The sequence below is a fragment of the Oryctolagus cuniculus genome, chromosome 21, assembly GCF_051225735.1.
Source record: "Oryctolagus cuniculus isolate XC-2025 breed Fujian yellow rabbit chromosome 21, ASM5122573v1, whole genome shotgun sequence".
In the NCBI taxonomy this organism is placed as follows: Eukaryota; Metazoa; Chordata; class Mammalia; order Lagomorpha; family Leporidae; genus Oryctolagus; species Oryctolagus cuniculus.
The window spans coordinates 29,195,805-29,220,056 of record NC_142887.1 but is presented as its reverse complement, the minus strand read 5'-3'; the positions used below and the strand labels follow the sequence as shown (position 1 = coordinate 29,220,056).

General features: G+C 47.3%; 1 protein-coding gene across 1 annotated transcript in view; it reads right to left on the bottom strand.

Moving 5' to 3' along the window:
• SLC5A1 (solute carrier family 5 member 1) overlaps nucleotides 1–22,908 on the bottom strand; it is a 72,168-nt gene extending 49,260 nt beyond the window's left edge. The window contains 2 exon segments of the mRNA NM_001101692.1: nucleotides 16,438–16,509; nucleotides 22,750–22,908. Coding sequence (NP_001095162.1) covers nucleotides 16,438–16,509; nucleotides 22,750–22,884 — 207 coding nt within the window. The 5' untranslated portion in view covers nucleotides 22,885–22,908.
• Between the last annotated feature and the right edge of the window lie 1,344 nt (nucleotides 22,909–24,252).

The window sequence follows — 24,252 nt, the reverse complement described above, 5'->3', positions numbered from 1 at the left end:
CAGCTCCCTGGTAATGTGTCTAGGAAGGCAGCAGAAGACGACCCAAGTACTTGAGCCCCTGCCATTCATGTGGGAGACCAGGATGCAGTTCCTGGCCCCTGGCTTTAGCCTGGCCCAGCCCCAGCCATTCTGAGTATTCAGGAAGTGAACCAGCACATGGAAGATCTCTCTGTCTCTCCTTCTTTCTTTATCTGTCACTCTGCCTTTTGAATATGTAAATAAACAGTTCTTTTTTAAAAAATGAAAGAAATATCACACTGTACCCCATAAATATGTACCAATTATATGTCAACTGAAAATGTTCTTTAAAAGTTAAATATGGTTGCCTGCACTGTGGTGTAGTGGGTAAAGCCGCCACCTGCAGTGCCGGCATCCCATATGGGCACTGGTTCGAGTCTCAGCTGCTCCACTCCCCATCCAGCTCTCTGCTGTGGCCTGGGAAAGCAGTGGAAGATGGCCCAAGTCTTTAGGCCCCTGAATCTGCGTGGGAGACCTGGGAGAAGCTCCTGGCTCCTGGCTTATGATCAGTGCAGCTCAGGCCATTGTGGCCAATTGGGGAGTGAGCCATCGAACGGAAGACCTCTCTCTGTCTCTATCTCTCTCTGTAACTTTGGCTTTCAAATAAATAAAATAAATCTTTTTTTAAAAAAAAGTTAAATATGCGGTATTAAAAATAAAGCTTAAAAGCATGAGTAAATGTCAAGAACATCCCTGTCTTCCCCTCCTAGGGACACTGGGAGCCTTCAGATCCGGTTCTTTTTTTTTTTTTTTTTTGTAAAGATTTATGTGTGTATGTATGTGTGTACATATGTACGTATGTATATAAGTATTTGAAAAGCAGAGTTACACAGAGAGAGAAGGAGAGACAGAGAGCAGAAGAGAGAGGGAAAGATCTTCCATCTGCTGGTTCACTCCCCAAAGGGCCACAACAGCTAGGGCTGAGCCAGACCCAAGTCAGGAGCCAGGAACTCCATGCTGGTGTTCCATGTGAGCGGTAGGGGCTCAAGCTCTTGGGCCATCTTCCACTGCTTTCCCAGGTGTATCAGCAGGGAGCTGGGTCAGAAGTGGTGTGGGAAGCCAGCATCAAGCAGCAGCAAAGCCCACTACACCACAACACCAGCACCCCCTGACCTGGTTCTGATCCTGGCTCTGTCACAGCAAACAAGGTGAGCTTCAGGCAGTCATTTGACTGTTTTGTCTTGAGTTTTCTGCACCACCCATGGTAGTGCACCTGCTGCACAGGTGCTCACTGGGCTTAAATGAGGTGACGAATGGGAAAACCGTTCACTGAAAGTGTTGCCCTACAAACGCACGCCGCGATCCTGCAGGAATAACGAATATGCTTTTACACAGCAGGTGTTTCGTGAAGGTCCCTGAATTTCCTGAAAGAGACCATGTTTATTTTGCCTTTGAGGGGAGCAAAACCATCATAGCTCAAATGGCAAATGCACTCAGCTAATTTCAGGAAACTGCTTTCCTTGTTAATGGGCCATATAATACCCAGCACAGCCAGAACCCTGGAGACAGCTTCCCGCTCCCTGTTTCTGTGCTCCCCTTGGATGGGTGTAGGAGATTCCGGGGTCTCTTCCCCATCCCTTCTCTGAGCTGTGCTAGATGCCTCCCTTGAGATACCCTCTGCCTCTGGTTCTCAAACTTTAGCCTGCACCAGAACCCAGGAACCCCAGTTAAGTCTGCATTTTGGACAAGTAATGAAAATCCTTTGTGTAAGTATGTCCCAGATATCTCATGGGATATATCACACCAAAGAAGTCATCACTGCCTGTCTGAAATTCAGATTTAACGGAGCATCGGGGATTTTTATTGGCTAAAACCGGCAACCACAATCAGAACTGCCCGGAGAGCTTACTAAGACAGAGATTGTGGGTTAGGCATTATGGCGCAGCAAGTTAAGCCACTACTTAAAGTGCCCGCAATCCCATATCAGAGTGCCTAGGATTAAGTTCTGCCTCCACTTCCAATCCAGCTTCCTGCATGTGTGCCTGGGAGGCAGCAAGGGCTACCTCAAATGCTTGAGTCCCTGCCACCCACATGGGAGACCCAGAAAGAGTTCCTGGCTCTTGGCCGTGGCCTGGATAGACGGGAAAACACACATTGCTGGGCCCTGTCTCCTCGGCACATCTATGTTGGGCCCAGAAAATTCTCTTTTCTAAGAGCCCAGGTAGTGCTATTCTGCTGCTCTGGGCATGAGAGTTTGAGAGCCTCATCCAGGGAGAATCGGACAGGAAGAGAAGGCTGACTTTTACCTGGCCTCCTTATCTTATTTAATGCCCATAAAAGTTATGTGAGGTTGTTATCACAGGTTGATTATCCATTATCCAAAATGCTTGGGAACACAAGTGTTTCAGATTTCAGGGTGTTTTTTTTTTTTTTTTTTGTCAGATTCTAGAATATTTGCATAGCTAAACGAAACATGCAATATCTTGGCATTTCAAGGTAAGAAGAATGAAATCTAAACCTAAAATCACTTAACGTTTCACACAACAGAACTTCAAAAAGTTTATGAGAAAATGGAATTAAAAGTTAAGTGTATTTGGGTGCAAAAAATAATTTGATCATCAAAAACTTCATGGAAAATACCTATCATAAAAATACTATGTGTGGCCGGCACCGCGGCTCACTAAGCTAATCCTCCGCCCTGCGGCGCTGGCACACCGGGTTCTAGTCCTGGTCGGGGCGCCGGATTCTGTCCCGGTTGCCCCTCTTTCAGGCCAGCTCTCTGCTGTGGCCAGGGAGTGCAGTGGAGGATGGCCCAAGTGCTTGGGCCCTGCACCCCATGGGAGACCAGGAGAAGCACCTGGCTCCTGCCTTCGGATCAGCATGGTGCGCCGGCCACATCACGCTGGCCGTGGCGGCCATTGGAGGGTGAACCAACGGCAAAGGAAGACCTTTCTCTCTGTCTCTCTCTCACACTGTCCACTCTGCCTGTCAAAAAAAAAAAAAAAAAAAAAAAACACTATGTGTGGATTTCAAAGACTTTGTACCAAAATAGACTTATCTTTGAATTCCATTGCCCATGAACTTTTAAAGTGCCTTCCTATACACCTTACACCCATAGCCCGAAGGAAATTTTGTACAGTATATTTAGTGCTCCTGTGTTTTGACTGCCACCTGCCACATGAGGTCAGGGACAACATCATGTCAGTGCTCTGGGGGGCAGGCATTCTGGTGCTGCATGGAAAGCCACCATCTAGGACACCCACATCCCATACAGGTCCCACCTTCACCCCCAATTCAGTCGACTGTAACACACCTGGAAGACAGCAGGTGACGGCTCAAGTTCTTGGGGTTCCTGCCACCCACATGGGAAACCCCAGATGGAAATCCTGGCTCCTGCCTTCAGTCTGGCCCAGCCCTGGCTGTCACGGGCATTTGGGAAGTGATCCAGCAGATAGCAAATTTTGAAGCACTTTGTATTTTTGGATGAGGGAAGCTCAGCCTGCATCTTCATTTTCCCTTCACAGAGCAGAAAATTAAGGATCAGAGGAGTGAAGTGCTTTGCCCAAGACCCCACAGCCAAAGGTGACAGAAACCCAGCGGCACACAGGGAGAGACCACAGTACCCCACTAACTTCCTCCTCTGAGCCCTTCCTCCCCCGCTGAAAACTCAGAAACAACAGGTGCTCCCTGATGGCATATTTTGCTTTAGAGTCTTCCCTCTCCCTCTCTGGAGCTGATCTTTAATCCCAATTAGCATCTCTGTTCCCTCAGTAAACTCTGTATTCACAGGTTTAGAAAGGTTTAACCTTTGACCTTTGCCATTTCTCAGGAATCACACTTCCTGGATTGAAGCAGAAAATGAGGTGGGGCTCATATATTCCGAATATTTTATTCCTGAAGCTCTGGTAAATATTTAGACACAGGCTTTGCTCTGAGAGCCATAATCTCTATTTACTCTGCGTCAGCTCACATCCCCACAGACAATGGTCATCTTTCTCTCACTACCTTCCCCAGAGAACCAGAGAGGCAGGAAGTCAGAAAAAACGACTGCCAAAGACTAGTGTTTTCCCACCAATGCTCTGGCACAAAGGCTAGGCAAGGTCTGCTGCTGGCATTTAGAGGTCAAGGAGACTGGAGACCAATCCACCTGCCAATCAAAACAGGTCCATCTGGGAATTATCAACAACCCAGGCACCCTCACTCAAAAGGCCTGACCTAAATATACTGTCTCTTCCCAGTGCTGGCCCCTGCTCAGGTACTCAGATACCAACAAGGTCCTTCCAACCTCATGGCCTTTGTCCATCCTGTTCCCTCTGGTTGGATTGTTCATCCTCTGACCTTTTTTGTTTTTTAAAGATTTATTTATTTATTTGGAATTCAGAGTTAACACAGAGAGAAGGAGAGGCAGAGTGGGGGGGGGTCTTCCATCTGCTGGTTCACTCCCCAATTGGCTGCAACAGCCGGAGCTAGGCCCATCCAAAGCCAGGAGCCAGGAGCTTCCTCCAGGTCTCCCATGGGGGTGCAAGGGCCCAAGGACTTGGGCCATCTTCCATTGCTTTTCCAGGCCACAGCAGAGAGCTGGATCAAAGTGGAGCAGCTGGGACTTGAACTGGTGCCCATATGGGATGCTGGCACTGCAGGCAGCGGCTTTACCAGCTATGCCACAGAGCTGGCCCCACCATCCTCTAATCTTTACATGGCCAAGGGCTCTGGTCCTTCCGGTCTCGACCTAGATACCCAATGCACAGAAAGGCCCTCTGTCACCTTTGGTGTAGGTTAGGGAAAAGCCCTCTCCTTCCCACCCCTCCCTAGACTCAAATATGCTTCCTTCTGAACACTCACCGGTATTCATAATTTTATATATGAGAGTACTTCAGGAAGTTCATGAACGGGCCAGCATTGTGGCGTAGTGGGTAAAGCCACTGCCTATGATGCCAGCATCTCACACAGGCACTGGTTTGAGTCCCAGCTGCTCCACTTCCAATCCAGCTCCCTGCTAACGACCTGGGGAAAGCAGCAAAAGATGGCCCAAGTGTTTGAGCCCCTGACACACACGTGGGAGATCCAGATAAGGCTCCTGGCTCCTGCCTTTGTCCTGACCCAGTGCTGGCCATTGCAACCATCTGGAGAGTTAACCAGCAGATGGAAGATCTCTCTCTCTCTCTCTCTCTCTCTCTGTAACTCTGACTTTAAGTAAATAAACAAATTTTTTTTAAAAAGTTCATGAAAAATGGAATTAAAAGATAAATTTACTTTGGTGCAAAAAAAAATTGAAACCCATAGATCATTTTTTCATAATATGCATTTTCCATGAACTTTTTGAAAGATCCTCACATATCTTGTAAAAATACAAGTGACACAGATGTGTGCCAACACCTAACACAATGAATCTGGGATATGGTAGGCAGTCAACATGTAGTTAGAGCATTAAAGACTAACAGTGCATAAATGGATAGATGAATTAATGGAAGAAAAGTTGAATTCACAGCAGGGGGGGAGTGGAGAGTTACAGATGAGATACAATAATGATGATAATGATAACAGTCAACACTTGGGTAAATTAATTACATACTGTCCAGAGCAATTTACATAGAGTAAATAACTTAATTCTCAAAACAACTCTACAAGGAGGTTTGACAGTTTCTATTTTGCAGTTGAGGAAACTGAGCACTTAAGAGGGAAACTCGCCTCCGGTACTAGCCAAACTAGGAATGGGTGGGGCTGGGGTTCAAACCAAGGCAGTCTGGGCTCTGAGTTCACGCTCTTAACCTCAATCCTAAATCAACTCCTAACACAGAGTTAACCCAAAAAGAAACAGTGAGCTACAGCTGACTCGGGGGCAGCCCAGGGCAGCCCAGTTAGGTCTCTACTATGAAGAATCCAAAGACATCATCTCAGCCCAGAGTGTCTGCTGTCTGCTGGCTTCAACCTGCTGGAATTACCGATCACAGTTCCCTTCTTGCCTTCTGCCTCCGGAAGTGCTCATCTGTTAGGAAAGCCTGAGAGGGCAACCAGTGGAAAGGGAGAGTCCAGGAGCTTAGGTGCTAAGGAGCTGACGGGAACCTGGCTACACACCAGTGAGTTAATGCCTGGAAACAAGGACAGCAGTTGTGCACGAATCAAAGAAGCTCCAGAGAGGAGACTGACACAGAACAGGTAGAGGGGTGGGAGAAGAGAAAGACAGGGAGGGCAGAGAGAGAAGGGAGGAGAGCAAGAGGAGGAGGAAAGGATGGGGGAAGAAGAAAAAGAAGAGAGGGGGAGAAGAGCGGAAACAATTTGCTCAAAGAACAAGGCAGATACTGGTGTAATATGCCAAAAAAAAAAAAAAAAAAAAAAAAAACCTCCCACTGAAAAGGAGATGCTTATTATGAGAAGTTCCAGGTGTTGCAAAACCTTGACCCAAACTGAAAAAACCAAATGGCCTAAGATCGTAAGGAAGCACAACCACACCAAACTTTACCAAGGGACCCAGTGTGGACTCAAACTGGGGACTCTGATCAGGTGATCAGGCTTGCTTTTCTAGTTTTATGATCATGAGTCTTAAAAAAAAAAAAAAAAACATATTTCTTCTCTCTCTAGGCATAGGAACAGAAATCGGGAGCCCTGGGGTAAGCAGGCTCTGACATAGACCCAGCAGCCTCCTAGTCACCTGAATTCTTATCACTGCCTACACGTGTGACACACATCGGAGAGCAGAAAGCAGCCCAGAGACTCAGGTGACAATGCCAAACAGGGCTAGCTTGAGGATCTGGGGCTATGTCTTACCCTCTCTTCTTTTTCTTTAATTCAGTCCCTCTTCTAAATGTTCACGGAAAATGCGTTTTATGAAAAAAGTGATGCATGGATTTCAAAATTGCTTTGCACCAAACTAAGCTTATCTTTAGCTCCATTTGTCTATGAACTAGTTATCTGAAGTCCCCACATGTCTGTCAAGTACTTACAGCAGAAGCCCTTGGACAGGGTGTTGTGAGGGATAAGAAAAAAAATAGATTAAGAAAAGTATGGAGGCGGGGGGGACTTAGCATAGCAGTTAAGTTATTGTCTGGGAAACCGACAACATATTGAGGTACCTGGATTCAAGGCCCAGCTCTGCTCCCCATTCCAGCTTCCTGCTCATGAGCAACCTGGTGACAGCAGGGGATGGCTCAAGTGGTGGGGACCCTGCCACCACATGGAACTGAATTCCAAGCAGTTGGCTTTAGCCTGGTTCAGTCCCAGCTCTTGCAGAGATGACAACTGTGTGTGTGTGTGTGTGTGTGTGTGTGTGTGTCTTTCAAATAGACAAAGTAAATTTTTTTCATTTTTTTTTTAGAAGAAAACAATAGGCTCTCATCACAAGCACAGGCACAAACAAGGGCACAGATAACTTCACGCAGGAGGAAAGTAGCAAGAACAGGAAGAGAAGTCCCAATGGACTTGGCCATCAGGAGGCAGGACCACTTCTCCTGGGCTTGCCCTCCCTTCACGCTTCCTCCCAGGGCTTCCTCCCTTGGGCTTCCCGCCACAGCAGGGTCCATTTCCCTGGTTCCCTCTCTTCCTCCTGGAGCCATGAGTTTCCCACTATGTCCTAGGGCTACCAGGTTTTCCACAACACCCTTTGCCCCTCCAGTGTCATCATACATGGCTGGACTTTGATCCAATCATTAAGATTTAGAGACTTCGAGATCAAATCGGATATGTTTTACTCAAGAGGGTTTTAAACATTTGAGAAGCTGTTCTCTTTCTTTAGGGAGAGTTTCCAGCAGGGTCTCTGGTCAACCCTATGTGAAGAAATTTCTTGATTTTTTCAGATTAACCTCCAAGCCACACCTAGTGACCTCATACATTCCTATCACAAAGGACAGAGAGACTTGAATAACCAGAAGAACAGAGAGAGTCCTTGCTTGGTCTTATCTCATGTGAACTTGGGCAACCCGTGGGATTAATCATCATCCCCACTGTGCTTACCTGGCGACATCACTGAGGAGTGGATCAGGTAAGTGGGGTGACAGTTCTACAAAAGGTTCCAGTTGAAGGACAGGCATGAAGATGCCCTTTGGATGCCCACATTCCGTATCAGAGTGCCTGGGTTCCAGCCCTGGCTCCACTCCAGATTCCAGCTTCCTGCTAATGCACACCCATGGAGCCAGTAGATGATGGGTCAAGTATTTGGGTCCCTGCCACCCACGTAGGTGACCTGGACTGAATTCCTGGCTCCTGGCTTCGGCTTGGTCCAGCATTTGGGAGGTGGAATATCAGATAGACGATCTCTCTCTCTGCCTTTCAAACAAATATTAATAATTTCTTTTCTTTAAAAAAAGTTTCTATTGACAAAAGAATAACATGAGTGTTGACTGTGTGCTGGGCACTGCTCTGAGACTGTACACATGTCCTCAAAACAAGAAACCTAGCCCTTCCCCTTTGTAAAGTTTTGCTGAAGCAAAGCCACGCCCACTCAGTTATGTATTTTCTATGCATGTTTTCATGCTGCCACAGCAGAGTTGGGTTAGCTATGAGAGATATCATATAGCTGCAAGGCCAAAAAGATTTACCACTGGTCCTTTACATACAGAAACTGTCAACCCTTACCCTACACCCCTGTGATACAAGGGGTCTTCACAGAGCTCATGGAAGGGGCTGGTGGTGTGGCACAGCAAGTTACAGTCCCAGCTGCTCCATTTCTGATACGGCTCTCAGCTAATGCCTGATCTAACTCCCTGCTAACATGCCTGGGAAAGCAGTGAAAATGGCCCAAATACTTGAGACCCTGCCACCCATGAGGGAGACCCAGACAGAGTTCCTAGCTCCTGGCTTCGGCCTAGCCCAACCCTGGCCATTGTGTCCATTTGGGGAGTAAAGCAGCAGATGAAAGACCTCTCTCTTTCTCTTTCTCTTTCTCTCTCTCTCTCTCTCTTCCCCCTCAACTGCCTTTCAAATAAATATATAAATATTTTAATAAAAAGTTCATAGGAAATGTATATGATGAAAAAACTATGCATGCAGGGCCGGCACTGTGGCGCAGTGGGTTAAAGCCCTGGCGCGAAGCACCTGCATCCCATATGGGCACCGGTTTGAGTCCCGCTGCTCCATTGCTGATCCAGCTCTCTGCTGTGGCCTGGGAAAAGCAGAAGATGGCCGAAGTCCTTGGGCCCCTGCACCCATGTGAGAGACCTAGAAGAAGCTCCTGGCTCCTAGCTTCGGACTGGCTCAGCTCTGGCCGTTGCGGCCATCTGGGGAGTGAACCAGCGGATGAAGACCTCTCTCTGTGTCTCTACCTCTCTACATAACTCAGTCTTTCAAATAAATAAAATAAATCTTTAAAAAAAAAAAACTATGCATGCATTTCAAAATTTCTTGCACCAAAATACACTTCTTTTTTGATTCTGTTTTTCCACAGACTTTCTGAAGTTTACATACAGTTTTCTGATGGTTCTCTACTTGGAGAGAAAGCAATTCTGGCTGTTTGGAGACACACACCCATTCAGTCTCCAAGGTCCTCACTGGAGACGGGCTGGATAGCTTGCCCACACCCATTTCCTCTGCCTGGTCCCATCTCTCTGTTGTAGAATCTTAGAAGCTTAGGGGCAGGCACTGTGGCACAGTGGGTTAACACCCTGGCCTGAAGCACCGGCGACCCATATGGGCGCTGGTTCTAGTCCCAGCTGTTCCTCTTCTGATCCAGCTCTCTGCTATGGCCTGAGAAAGCAGCAGAAGATGGCCCAAGTCCTTGGGTCCCTGCACCCGCATGGGAGACCCAGAAGAAGCTCCTGGCTCCTGGCTTCGTATCAGCACAGCTCCAGCTGTTGCGGCCATCTGGGGAGTAAACCAGCAGATGGAAGACCTCTCTCTGTGTATCTACCTCTCTCTGCAACTATTAAAAAAAAAAAAAAAAAAAAAAGAGGCCGGCACCGCGGCTCACTAGGCTAATCCTCCGCCTAGCGGCGCCGGCACACCGGGTTCTAATCCCGGTCGGGGCGCCGGATTCTGTCCCGGTTGCCCCTCTTCCAGGCCAGCTCTCTGCTGTGGCCAGGGAGTGCAGTGGAGGATGGCCCAGGTGCTTGGGCCCTGCACCCCATGGGAGACCAGGAAAAGCACCTGGCTCCTGGCTCCTGCCATCGGATCAGCGCGGTGCGCCAGCCGCAGCGCGCTGGCCGCGGCGGCCATTGGAGGGTGAACCAACGGCAAAGGAAGACCTTTCTCTCTGTCTGTCTCTCTCACTGTCCACTCTGCCTGCCAAAAAAAAAAAAAAAAAAAAAAAAAGAATCTTAGAAGCTTAGACCTGGAAGAGTCTTTGAGATCCCTGATCTGACTCCTTTACATCCCAAAGACTCAGCGAGGTGACTGAATTGCCCTTCATCACAGAACCAGGACACGTCAAATCATTTGGTTCCTGGGTGGTTCCCACTCCCTGCCTCAAATGAAGGCTCCAAGGGGGCTGACAAAGGGGATTGGCTCAGCTCTGTTGTACCTACTGTTCCCATGGAGTCAGCTCTGCCCATGGTCCTGGCAGATTGACTCTCCTCAAAATAAGAGCCCTCCACTGATCTGTGTACATCCACGCCAGCAACTGTGAGTTAAAGGTGCCATAGAAAAAAGGAAGTCTATGCGGCCAACCAGCCCACAATTACATAAGCACAGCTTCATGGTTTCATGTTACTCCTCTGCGTTGGTGAGACTTGCCTCCAGCATGCCCCCCTGCCTGGCCATCTACCTAAGCTGACTCATCTCATAATCTCAGCCCCGAATCCCTGCTCCTCTCCTCTGATTGTCCCTCACTTCGATCCTCAGGCCCAAGCATAAGCTATTTCTCTTTCTCTCTCTCTCCTCTCTCCTCTCTCTCTCTCTCTCCACTCTCTCTCTCAGGACATCACTAACTTTTTAGGGACAGCAACTTTTTCCCAACCACTCCTTTCAAAACCCCAGGAATGCCCCTGTGGAAGGAATGTAAGCATTGTCAGGATCAAAATGGAGTCACCTATGTCAGCCCTAACAAAAATAAATAAAGCCAGGCCGTTATGAAAAAAAGGGTTCTTAGGCATGGCTGCATGATGGTAATGACCACAAAAGACTCTGACAAAAACCACAACATGACACAGAGGCCACCACAATGTTATACAAAAAGTCCCTCTACAAGGACACCTGCCCAGCGACGGCTTGTTCAACCTCAGTCTGACACCGTTCTGGTTATCAATCACTGCGGCCAGTGCTTATTGTTTCAAAATATCTGATGTCATCCTCTTGGTTTTGTAACTAAAAAACCTCTTTGAAAACACTGATAGTTGGCTATTGCGTGCATATTCCCACTGCAATGCTTTGCTATTTTCAAATAAACATTACCTTTTTTTTTAATAAACATTATTCTTTAGAGAATGAGTCCCCAGTTCTGTGACAGTCTCCTTGGGCCAGCACATTTAAGAAGTGATTTTCTGGGGCCAGCGCTGTGGTATAGTGGGTAAAAGCTGCCGCCTGCAGTGCCGGCATCCCATATGGGCACCAGTTCGAGTCCCGGCTGCTTCACTTCTGATCCAGCTCTCTGCCATGGCCTGGGAAAGCAGTAGAAGATGGCCAAGTCCTTGGGCCCCTGCACCCACGTGGGAGACCCAGAGAAAGCATCTGGCTCCTGGCTTCGGATTAGCACAGCTCCAGCCATTGCAGCCAACTGGGGAGTGAACCAGCGGTTGGAAGACCTCTCTCTCTGTCTCTCCTTTTTGTAACTCTGCCTTTCAAATAAATACATAAATCTTTTTAAAAATAATGACTTTAGAAGGTAACCATACTTTACTGGATCAGAGACATCAGCTACGGTGAAACATACCATGTGGCATGAATAAAGAAAGTTAAACAATGGCTTCCCATTGATTGACTACAACAGATGTGAATATGTAGCCAACATGTACCTGGAATTATGATTTACAACAGCACAAATAAATCATGTTCATTTATTCACAGGGTCAACCTGAGGGTTAAGTGTGAGAGAATCAGCAGCAATCAATTCACTTAAGTGCTGATTTCCATTTACTGATCACTGCTAAGTACTGAGTACTAAGTACACCATACAGATGCCAGTTAGGGGCCCTGCCTTGCCATTCCATTTTCGTTTCCTTTTTCTTTTTTAAATATTTATTTATTTATTTATTTATTTGAAGGTCAGAGCTACAGAGAGAGAGGGAGAGACAGAGAGAGAAAGAGAAATCTTCCATCTGCTGGTTCACTACCCAGATGAGCACAATAGCCAAGCCAAAACCAGGAGGCAGGAGCTTCTTCCTAGTCTCCTAAGTGGGTGCAGTGGCCCAAGTACTTGGGCCATCCTCTGCTGCTTTTCCAGGCACACCAGCAGGGAGCTGGATCAGAAGTGGAGCAACCTGGACACAAACAGGTGCCCAAAAGGGATGCTGGCATCACAGGTGGCAACTTGACCCACTATGCCACAGTGCCAGCCCCTCCTTCCCTTTTTTTAATGTTACCACTCATTGACCACTCGCTATGCACAGTCCCAACTGCTGGGCATGCATGATCTCACGTGACTGTGATACATGGACAGATTTAGAAACCATTAACAGGAGATTTCTTTAAAAATCAGAAGTAGCCCTGCCATAGGATCCAGCAATCCTACTACTGGGTATATACCCAAAAAACATGAACATGTTGTATCAGAGAGATACCTGCACCACTATGTTTATAGCAGTTCTGTTCACAACAGCTAAAATATAGAATTAACCAGGATGTCTGTGGTATATATACATGGTGTGTGTGTGTGTGTGTACAAATGTATACACAATGGAAGATTATTCAGCTATAAATAAGAATGAAATTCTACCATCTGCATCAAAATGGATACAACTGGAGGACATCATGTTTAGTGAAATAAGCCAGACACAGAAAAACAAATACCACATGTTTCCTTTTACTTGTGGGAGCTAAATGTAAAAAGAAAAAAAAATACCTATGTGTATCAGTACTGCTGCAAATATGGTTTTGTCAAACTTGGTTTTATATCTTTGTCAAGTCAATGGCTAAGAATGATATACTACTATAGTTTTAATGATCTGTGGTTATTTTAAAATATACTGTATATTAGTGAAACAGTCATCTTGTCATTTGATTATTGTTTATAACCCTTGTCTCTATTCCTGCTGAACAAGGATCTTCTTAGTTTTTACTCACTGAACTATTTATTTAGTGGAACAGTAAGTCTTTGACTAAAACATAAATTGAAAATATGCTACCTCAAAAAATAAAAGAGAAAGAGCAAGAGAGGGAGAAAGGAAGGAAAGTATTACATTCTTAGAATTGTATTTGAACTACACTGAATCTGTTCTCTTTGTTTTAGTATTACATTAACATGAGAATTGGTGAGAATTGTGTTGCAATTATCATGCATTTGCTATAAAATGAGTCTGAGTATTCACAAATTCCTTAAAAATGTAGAAGTCATTAACATAATCTCATGAGCTCAACTTGGAGGGAAAAGAGTCAATGTCAGCCTCATCAAGGAAGCAGTGACTTGTGCACAAAAGAAGAATGAGGCCATGGTTCGAATAATCCAGTCTTGAGACATGCACGGGAAATCAACACCCACAGGAAACCCCACATAAACCACGCAACCCTACCTGCTCTGGGTGTGCCTACGCCTTCTCATTCATAAAACCCTCAGCCCAGATCCAGTCTGGGGCACTATCAGAAGAGAAAAAAAAATGTCATTTCTGGTTACGAAGTGACATGTTCCCAAATCTCACTCAAAATGCACCTGAAGGTGACTCTGCCCCACACTTCCTCCACCCTGTGCGGGCTTCTCCAAAGACCCAGAGATTGGAAGTTTAGGTCTTATCCTCAATAAATCAGCCATAAAAATTTAACACAAAGAGACATAATTCCATCCTGATTACAGTCAGTAGAAGAGAAAATAGCTATCTGAAAAATGAAATGATTTGTCTTGAATGTAGAGTTTCCGTCACGGGGAGTTGGGGGAAGAAAGAGGAGAGCTGGGTAAAACTGAGTCTGTGTGGCATTTGGCAGGCTTGCTCTAAAATAATGCACCCCTCACATCCTGTAATGCTTTAATAAGCTCTAAAGGGCCTACCCCAAGCTTGTCTTGAGCTTTGGGATCAGAGCTGCCCTAACACTAGCTTTTAGGAGAGCACCGAAGTCCAAAACATGAGAATACAAAAAGCACTCACACAGATCTGAGGGGAGCCATCTAAAGGCAGTGTCTCTACCCTCCAAGGTGTCAGAGGGGATCACAAAGAGGGACCCAGCACAGAATTCAGCATCTGCCCAGTGTTCTTGGCCTCCTTAAGGATAAGATAGAAATAACTTTATGGTCTCACTTAAAGGTGGAATCTAAACAAACTGAAATCATAGAAGCAGGGACTAGAATGGTGGCTGCCAAGGGTAGGGCAGAAGGAGGAGCAGGTGGGAGACAAGAGTTAAAGGGTACAAAGTTTCATGCAGGGGGCAGGGGTGGGCAGCACTGCAGCATAGTAGGCTAAGCCCCCACCTGCAGTGCCAGCATCCCATATGAGCACCAGTTCTAGTCCCAGCTGCTCCACTTTCGATCCAGCTCTCTGCTAATGCCCTGGGAAAGCAGTAGAAGATGGCCTAAGTGCTTGGGCCCCCAGCAGCCACATGACAGACACAGAAGAAGCTCCTGGCTCCTGGCTTCGAATCGGCCCAGCTCCAACCGTTTTGGCCATTTGGGGCGTGAACCAGCAGATGGAAGACCTCTCTCTCTGTCTCTCCCTCTCTCTGTCTGTAACTCTACTCTTCAAATTAAAAAAAAAAAAGTTTCATGCAGGATGAGTAAGTTCTGGAAGTCTATTGCACAGCACGGTAACCATGGTTAATAATCTACTGTATACTTAAAAATTGCCAAGAGATTAGATCTTAAGTGCTCTCGCCACAAAAAATAAATACATCAGGTGACAGATATGGTAATTAGCTTGATTTCATCATTTCCCAATGTATACACATATCAAAACATCATGTTGTACACTGTTAATCTGTCCAATGTTTATTTACCAAAGTATTAACTTATGAAATAGAGATGACTCTGGGAATAACCCAAGGAACTATGAAGATGCTGGCTTTTAAACTCCATCCCAAAATAGTTGGTCAGAGGACAAATGTAGGGTGTGGCAGGGCTTCCTGGTAAGCTCTCTGGGCTGCATGTTTCACTACAGTGACAGTCCTCACTCGCTGGCTTCTCTTCCTCCAAGCACTCCTGTCCCATTGTGTGCAGGCTTCATTTACTCCATCTTTCAGCAGTCAGCTTCCTTGTATCTTAAGCCCAAAGAACTACACAGTGCGGTCAATTTGTTCAACCAGTCACTTCACAAGAACTCTGTGTCAGCAGGGTCTTTGGCCTGAATTGATAAACCAGCAAGAGCTCTGCGCTGGTCTGATGGAAGGAACCTCCTAGTTTCTCTTCCACCTATGCACAAGTTTTTGGATTGGGATACTTCCAACCATGTATCCTGTGTCATGGAAAATGCCTCTTAAATATACAAAATATAAAAGTAATAGTAATAGAAAATAGTAGAGTTCTTCCTCCATCCATTCAGTATTTATTGAGTACTTCCCATGTATCAGGCACTGAGTTAAGCCCCAGAGATAGGACAGACAAAAGTCTCTTTTTCTGTAGGAGGGAACTTTAAAAAGTTCATGGAAAGGGCAGGTGCATATTCTAGTGGTTAAGATAGCATTGAGGGTGTCCATGTTCCATATCAGCACCTGGGTTCAATATCCAGCTCTAGCTCTTGACTCCAGCTTTCTACTAATGCAGACCCTGGGAGGCAGTCCTGATGGCTCAAGACATTGGATTCCTGCCGCTCACATGGGAGACCTAGATGCAGTTCCCAGCTCCCAGCTTCAGCACAGCCCAATCCCAAATGTTCCAGACATTTGAGGAGTGAACCAGAGAATGGCAGTTAAGTTGTGTGTGTGTGTGTGTGTGTGTGTGTGTGTCTCTCTCTCCCTCTTTCTCTCTCTCCCTCTTTCCCCCATGCCCTCTCCCTCTCCCTTTCAATAAAAATAAACAAATTTTAAATATTTTTAAAATTCATAGAAATGAAATTAAAAGATAAGATGATGATGATGCAGAAAGTTTTGAAATTTACGTGTAGTTTCTCATAAGGCACATCTCCTTTGAACTTTTCGAAGATGCCTTGTATGTGTGGATTTCAAAATTTTTTGCACCGAAACAAACTTATTCCAAAACAATTCCATTTTTGCGTCAACTTTTTGAAGTCCCTCATAGGAAAGAGGGCGCCAAACAGCTACCATTTATTGAGCTTCCCCTCCATAAGACATCTCCACTCTTAAGACTCCTGAAGGGTTGGCCGGCGCCGTGGCTTACTAGGCTAATCCTCCGCCTTGTGGCGCCGGCACACCGGGTTCACCAGACCTGGAAGGAGGAATCAGTATCACCCCAAAGTCCTAGAAAATATGGCTTCCTGCAGGAAATGTCAAAGTTAAGCAAATCGCATTTCGAAGAAAACTTACCGGCCACCACACCATACTCCGACCCGCCAAGAAGAAGCCTCCGACCGTCCCCCGATTGGTGGAAAACATAGCCTGAGGAAGAAAGGGTCAGAGATGTCATAGAAAACCAGGAGAGTGACCTTGCTAGCCTAAAGGGCATAGCGCTCCATACGCTGTCACTCTCCCACCCACTGCGCATTCTGAAACTCTTGTACATTCCTTGTTGCCCTGGAGCCTCGACAAACTCCGATGCAGGAGGCAGGGACCTGCACTCAACTCACAAGGAAAAAGGAAACCGAGGCTCAGAAGGTGTGAGTGGCCCCAGTGCCAGCTCTGTGGATTGCTCACAGCGCGCCTTCAGGTGAGTCACTCCACCTCCATCTGTTTGCTTTTCCATTAAACTGGAGGAAACAATGTTTTTGTGCCTTTCTTGCAAGCATTTGGAGGTGTCTAATGAAATATCATATTTGAAAACGTACCATGTGGTATGTGAATTGTACAAGAGGACTTCAAAAGTTTCATGAGAAAAATCTCATATCTTTTTTTAAAGGCATTTTAGTTGTAAATTTTTTTTCTTTTTTTTATTTAGTAAATATAAATTTCCAAAGTACAGTTTATGGATTACATTGGCCCCACCATAATTTCCCTCCCACTCGCACCCCTCCCATCTCCCGCTCCCTCTCCCATTCCATTCACATCAGGATTCATTTTCAATTATCTTTATATACAGAAGATCGATTTGGTATATATTAAGTAAAGATTTCATCAGTTTGCACCCACACAGAAACACAAAGTGTAAAAATACTGTTTCAGTACTAGTTATAGCATTACTTCACATTGGACAACACATTAAGGACAGATCCCACATGAGAAGTAAGTACACAGTGACTCCCGTTGTTGACTTAACAATTTGACACTCTTGTTTATGGTGTCAGTAATCTCCCTAGGCTCTACTCATGAGTTGCCAAGGCTATAAGGCTATGGAAGCCTTTTGAGTTTGCTGACTTCGATCTTATTCAGACAGGGTCATAGTCAAAGTGGAAGTTCACTCCTCCCTTCAGAGAAAGGTACTTCCTTTTTTGATGGCCCCATTCTTTCCACTGGGATCTCACTTGCAGAGATCTTTCATTTAGGTCTTCTTCTTTTTTTTCCCAGAATGTCTTGGCTTTCCATGCCTAAAACACTCTCATGGGCTCTTCAGCCATATCCGAATGCCTTAAGGGCTGATTCTGAGGCCAGAGTGCTGTTTAGGACATCCGCCATTCTATGAGTCTGCTGTGTATCCTGTTTCCCATGTTGGATCGTTCTCTCCCTTTTTTATTCTATCAGTTAGTATTAGCAGACACTAGTCTTGTTTGTGTGATCCCTTTGACTCTTAGACCTATCAGTGTGATCAACTGTGAACTGAAGTTGATCACTTGAACTAGTGAGACGGCATTGGTACATGCCACCTTGATGGAAAAATCTCATATCTTAATAAAGTTGTTAAATCCCCCCCAAAAAAACATTTAAAATGCTATATAAGAATGCAAGGCACCCCCCCTCAATGATCTTCAGCACTCTGTTCAAGAACAGGCTATCCGTGCCTGTCTTGTTTATCAGTGGACTCTCACGGTCACAAATATAAGGTCCCAATAATTGTTGTTGGATGAAAATGTAGTGAGGGGAAGGGTACTGTTGGTTGTTGTTGTTGTTGTTTTTCTGTTCTTTTATGCCAAACTGATCCCTTTTTCCCCCTGGCTTCTACTACATTGTACTTACATCAAAATACATTTGGCATTAAACTCTAATCATTTCTGAACATTTCAGTGATTTCCAGGAGGAGCATGAGCTCCTTGAGAGCAAGCACTATGACAATAGAGATGGAGTTGGAGATGAAGAGAGAGAGAGAGATAGGGAGAGGGAGAGGGAGAGGGTGAGGGAGAGGGCGAGGGAGAGGGAGAGGGAGAGGGAGAGGGAGAGGGAGAGGGAGAGGGAGAGTTAGGGCTAGGAACAGGGACAGGGACAGAGACAGAGACAGAGATAGAAATAGAGATAGAGATAAGGAGTTCGAGATTGATTCCTCCATCTGCAGGGCTCTCAACACATGCTATGTGAAGCACTCAGCAAATGTTCACTGGTGTGGCATTGTGGCACAGTGGGTTAAGCCAGCACTTGGGATGCCCATATCCTGTATCAGAGTGCCAGTTCAAGTCCCAGCTACTTCACCTCTGATTCTGCTTCCTGCTAATGTATCTGGGAAGGTAGCAGTTGACAGCTCAAGGACTTGAATCCCTGCCAACTCATGTAGGAGACCCAGATGGAGTTCTGGGATCCAGGCTTCAGCCTGGCCCAGCCACAGCTGTTGGGACCATCTGGGGAGTGAACCAGCAGATGGAAGATCTATCTATCCCTATCTCTGTCTCTATTTCTCTCTGTCCCTCCTTCTTTGTCACTCTGCCTTTCAAAAGAAAAAAACTTCAAAAAAATAAACGTTTATTGTTTAAAATTTCAAGTCTCCTACAGCAAAAGGTAACATTTATAGCAGCTCATTTTCTGCTTTCTAGATTATAAATCAGGGGCCGTGAATTTTTTTTTTTTTTTTGCTCAGGGCCATTTGGATATTTACATTATTTGCAGATCTTACAAAATTATCAACTTAAAATTAGTCTGCTATATATTTATTGAATTTTGAGTTTTGCCTGCAGTTGCCTTGGCAGGGCCAGACCAAACGATTTCACAAATAGCCATGTTAAATTCATGCTAATGTTACATAAAAGACCAGACATCCAAACTCAGTTCAGGGCTTCCTGTCCGAGGACACAGATAAGAGCCTGCTGGAATTATATCACTTTTCTGTATGATATCCCCAGTGTGGTCTTTACATCAGAAAAGACTTCCCAGAAACTGCAGCCTTTCATCAAAGCTCAGAGAGAGAAGAGTCAGAGAAAAGAGAGGGAGCTCTCCAACCAAGAAACATCAGGAGGTGCAGGTGCAAGGGCACCCCGAGTGGAGGAGGAGCAGAGGGTGAACAGTGTAACCATGAACTTGGATGAAGCACGCTGAGGGTCATGTGCAAGCAGTGGGCCAGCGTGCAGGCTCTCACGTGCCAGGCTAAAAAGTATGAGGCTATTTCCAAAAGTTCAGCAAAGACGGAATGAGAGGTATGGTATTTGGGTGCAAGACCCTTTGAAATTCCTAATGAGAATTTTCCGGGAACTTTGTAGAGGCCCTTCATATGGGCTTCACAACACAGGCAGTTAGGGAGTCATTGAAGATTTAGGAGAAAAGGGACACATACATGAGGACCGGTCCTTCTCATTCGTCCCTTGCAAGTTCTCCCAGAGCTCTCAGCAGATCTCTGGTGCAGCTCAGACCCAGGCCCAGTCCTCTGGAGTACAGCGGGAATACTACCTCTTTCCTCTCTTAAAATTACGGGTCTCCTCTTAGAGCCAGCTCTGAGAGTGACTCAACCCTTGGAGCTGTTTGCATTTTCACAGCTTCACTGAGTCAGTGAAAGGAATCACCCTTGGATGATGACATTTCGGGGACTTAGAAACTTGCCATTCAGGGGTGGGTCTTTGGCATAGAAGTTAAGCTGCCAGTTGGGACATCCCTTATCAGAGTCCCTGGGTTCAAGTCCTGGCTCCACTCCCCTTTCTCTGCTTGAGGGGCACTGCAGAAGAGATTCATGAATTATTCCAGCAAGAATAAAATCAGAGAATCCTCCAAGAAACTAACTGGGCTGTGCTAAAAGAAAATGGAAATAAATAGTGAAGAAGCAGAAAAAGCAAAGCTCAAATATGGGAATACTTCAAAAAGTTCATTTAAAAAAAAAAAACTGAATTAGAAGATAATTTTATGGCCGGCACCGCGGCTCACTAGGCTAATCCTCCGCCTTGCGGTGCCGGCACACCAGGTTCTAGTCCCGGTCGGGGCGCCGGATTCTGTCCCGGTTGCCCCTCTTCCAGGCCAGCTCTCTGCTGTGGCCAGGGAGTGCAGTGGAGGATGGCCCGAGTACTTGGGCCCTGCACCCCATGGGAGACCAGGAGAAGCACCTGGCTCCTGCCATCGGATCAGCGCGGTGCACTGGCCGCGGCGGCCATTGCAGGGTGAACCAACGGCAAAGGAAGACCTTTCTCTCTGTCTCTCTCTCTCACTGTCCACTCTGCCTGTCAAAATAAATAAATAAAAATTTTTAAAAAATTGAAGAGAATTTTATTTCGGTGCAAAAATATTTGGAAATCCATGCATGCGTGGGTCTTCCAAAAGTCCACTGGGAAATGCATATTAAGAGAAGATGACACCTAGATCTCAAATTTCTTTTGTGCCAAAATGAACTTCCCTGTTCACCTCATTTTTCTGCTGGCTCTTTGGAGTACTCTCATATGGTTGGATGAGGAAGACTCAGGAAAGCATAAAACAGAACGGAATAGTGCTGTAAGAGACGAGATGGTGACAGGGGGCTGCTGGCTGCAGGTGTATTTTGTAAGGTGAAAAAGCACAGTAAGAGGTCTGAACCATTCTACCTTGTGCAGCTCAGAGACTATGCAGGACTCAGAATGTCCGTCTCTGAGCCAATCCACCCCAGATACCTCGATAGCAAAAAGAGGAAAGTCAATTGGAAGAAATCCAGCCGCTAAACAATCAGGGTCTAGAGGCACTGAGTAATGGGGGAAGATTAAACATGGACAAATACTAGCAGGCTCATTAAGCAGCATTTAACGGGACAAGTGATACTGATTCAGATACTTCAGAAGTGTAAACACCATAAAAAAAAAAAAAAAAAAAAAAAAAAGAGGAAGAACAGACAGCAGCAGGCCTGGCAGGGCTAAAACAAGTCTTTAAGAGAACCGAGATTATGAGTGAGTGTCTGGGAAACAGGCAGCGTAGCTTGGTGAGCAGATGAAGGAGTCCCATCTCGGCTCCAGCAGGTGCAATGAGCCAGGGTGGGGTAGGAGGAGCAAGGCAGACACAGGGCTGAGCACCCGGGACCAGAGACCTGAGTTCCAGGAACAATTCTGTCACAGCCTTATGCAAATCACAGCCGCGTGAGGCTTTGATTTCCTCTTCTGCAAGTGGGATTGGCAGTCCTGTTCTCCCTGTCTTGCGGCTTTTGTCAGAGAGGCACTGCCCGGCTGCCCCTTTGGCTGCCTTTTGCTTACAAGGACAAAAATCATTCAAAGGTATGGATGGCACCCTGGAGGGCAAGCGATGGTTGCATTTTTTTTAAACTCCTAGAGCTGGTAAAGAGCTTTCAGATTCATCTCGGTGGATCTTCACAACCACCTTGGGGAGCCATAAGAATAGGTAAGATCGTGCCTAGTTTACCCTCAGTGAAAACTGAGGTTGAGAAAAGTTACCCAAGGTTGCAAGGCTTGAAGCTTATGGAAGCCGATACTCTAGGTGAGGATCCCAGCTCCTAGCTGGACGCTTCCCATATGACACCTGAGGAGTCTTCACACCTGGTTCTACCATTCCTCTTTTACCCCCTGAAACAGCCGCCTGCCCATGGAAGGGTTAATGCCTACCCTCTTCTCTCCCTAAGTCAGAAGAATTGGACACAACCACCTCCTGGCAGCCTCCTGCCCCTTGAAATGGCTGGAATACATGCACGCTTCTAAAACACCTCCTCTTCTCTTCAATGGGTGTGCCAGAGTCTGTCACAAGTCAACTTTCCAACTTCCAGGCTGCTGAGAACAAGTTTCTCTGGTTTGGTGTGTTCCAAATCCCAAAGGGAAGGCACATGCACTGCCCTCTCCCAGGCACGGGGCCACCCTCTGCTCTTCCCTTTCTCCTGCTCCAGTCACTTCTCCCATCCCTACTCCTCCGGCCCCTGGGATCTCTGCACAGGCACGAGACCCACCCCCCCCACCCCCCCGCAACACACACAGCCCGGTTTGCCTTTCCCAGGAGGGCTGGGTGGACGTGGACGGGTCAGCTACCTCCCTGTGGGCGGCCCCAGAGCACCTGCCACACAGCAACCATTCTGAAGTTTCTCTCCCCGGAGGGAAACAGGATGGCAAAGACCTCAGACACTAATCTCATCTTTGGATTCTTCTCCCAAGCCGAGGGACCGACCCTGGAGCTCCAAGTTGTCCCCCTTGCACCCTGGCACAGACTCCCTTCTCTGCCCAGGGGCCTGGCATCCCCGCCTTGGGCTTCCTGGCACTGTCCCCTCGCCCTCCCCTCCAACTGTGCCTCTGAACTCAGCTTCCACGTCTTTCCCACTCCGCTGCATAGCCAGCCCCCTCAGCAGCTCCCTGACGCCGGCGCTCCTCCGTGCGCACCCCAAATCCCACCCAGCGAGCCTTGGCCCTCTCAGCCCGCGCACGTCCCGGGACCCCCACATACCCACAGCCCGACGGCCATCACCACCAAGAAGTAGATGACGATGACGGAGATGTCGGCCGCATTGCGGATGCGCTCATAGGACTCAAGGGGGGCCGCGGTGGAGGTGGCCAGGGGGCTCAAAGTGCTGCTGTCCATGGCGGCGTGGCGGCGGCGACGACAACGCGTCCCTGTCGCCCGCCCGGGGGTCACTCGCTCCTTATACGGCCTCCGGGTTAATGATCAGCCCCGGAGGAGGGGACCCGCGACGTCGGGGCAGCTGGGCAGTAGCGCGGAGGGGCCCCTGCGCTGAGCTGAGCTGAGCTGAGCTGCGCTGCGCTGCGCTGCGCTGTCGGGGCTCAGCAGGGAATGAGAAGCCACAAGCGAGGAGGCTGCAGGCACCGCAGGTACCGGGGCTGTCCCGCGGGCGGCCGGGCGGGAAGGGGCCGGCCAGGGGGTGGTGCCCTCCTGGTTACAAAGGCCCCGCTGTGCTCCCCGCAGCTGGCACCTGTTTCCCCCACCGCCCAACCTGCCTTGGGGCCGCACCTGAGGCGAGGCGGGAGTGGCCCCGTGCAGGGATCAGGACGTAAAGAGGCTGCCGGGCCACCTGCCACCTGCCCTTGGACCAGTCCCAGGCCTTCTGTGGACCTGGCTTCTCCATGTGTCAAATGGGTGTATGGCTTTTCTGAGAAACCAGCCAAGTTCTTAGTGTCCCTGCGGAACATTCCTCAGAGGAGTAGATGTTACTGCAGAAAAAAAAAATTGGCACAATCATAATCTCTTGGGCACTGTGCCCTGCCAGCCACCCACCCACCCACTGGCTCCTGCACAACCTGCAGCTCTCAAGGGGCACTGGTACCCACGCACCCACCCCTTCACTGTAAGGAGGAAGAAACTGAGACAGAAGGGAGTCATTTCCTTGCCCTGTGTCTCACCAAATACTGTGATTTGGGGCCTTTCCAACTACACAGAAAGGAAAAGAACAGAGAATCCCTTGCAAAGATTCCTCAGGGGCTGGCGTCTGGCTCAGTGGGTTAAGCCTCAGCCTGCATCCCGTATGTTCCAGTCCCTTCTGGTCCTGGCTGCTCCCCTTCCGACCCAGCTCCCTGCTGATGTACCTGGGAAGGCAGCGGAAGATGCCACAAGTGCTTGGGCCCCTGCCACACACATGAGAGACCCGAATGGAGCTCCAGGCTCCTTGCTTCAGCCCCGGCCAGTGCAGCCATCTGGGGAGTGAACCAGCAAGTGAAAGATTGTCACTCTCTCGCTCTCTCTTTCCCTCTCTCCTTCTCCCTCTCCCCCTCCCTCTCCATCCCCCTTCCTCTCTCCTTCTCCCTCTCCCTCTATAACTCTACCTTTCAAACAAATAAACAAAACTTATTTTTAAAAGTTGACACACTGCTATATTTAAAAAAAGAAAGAAAAAGAAAAGAAAGAGCTTAACAAACGAGGATCCTTCCTGAAGGTTCAGCCTACCTATCTAGAAGCAAAAGTCTCAGCCACAAGCCAGGGCTGGGGATGGGGATG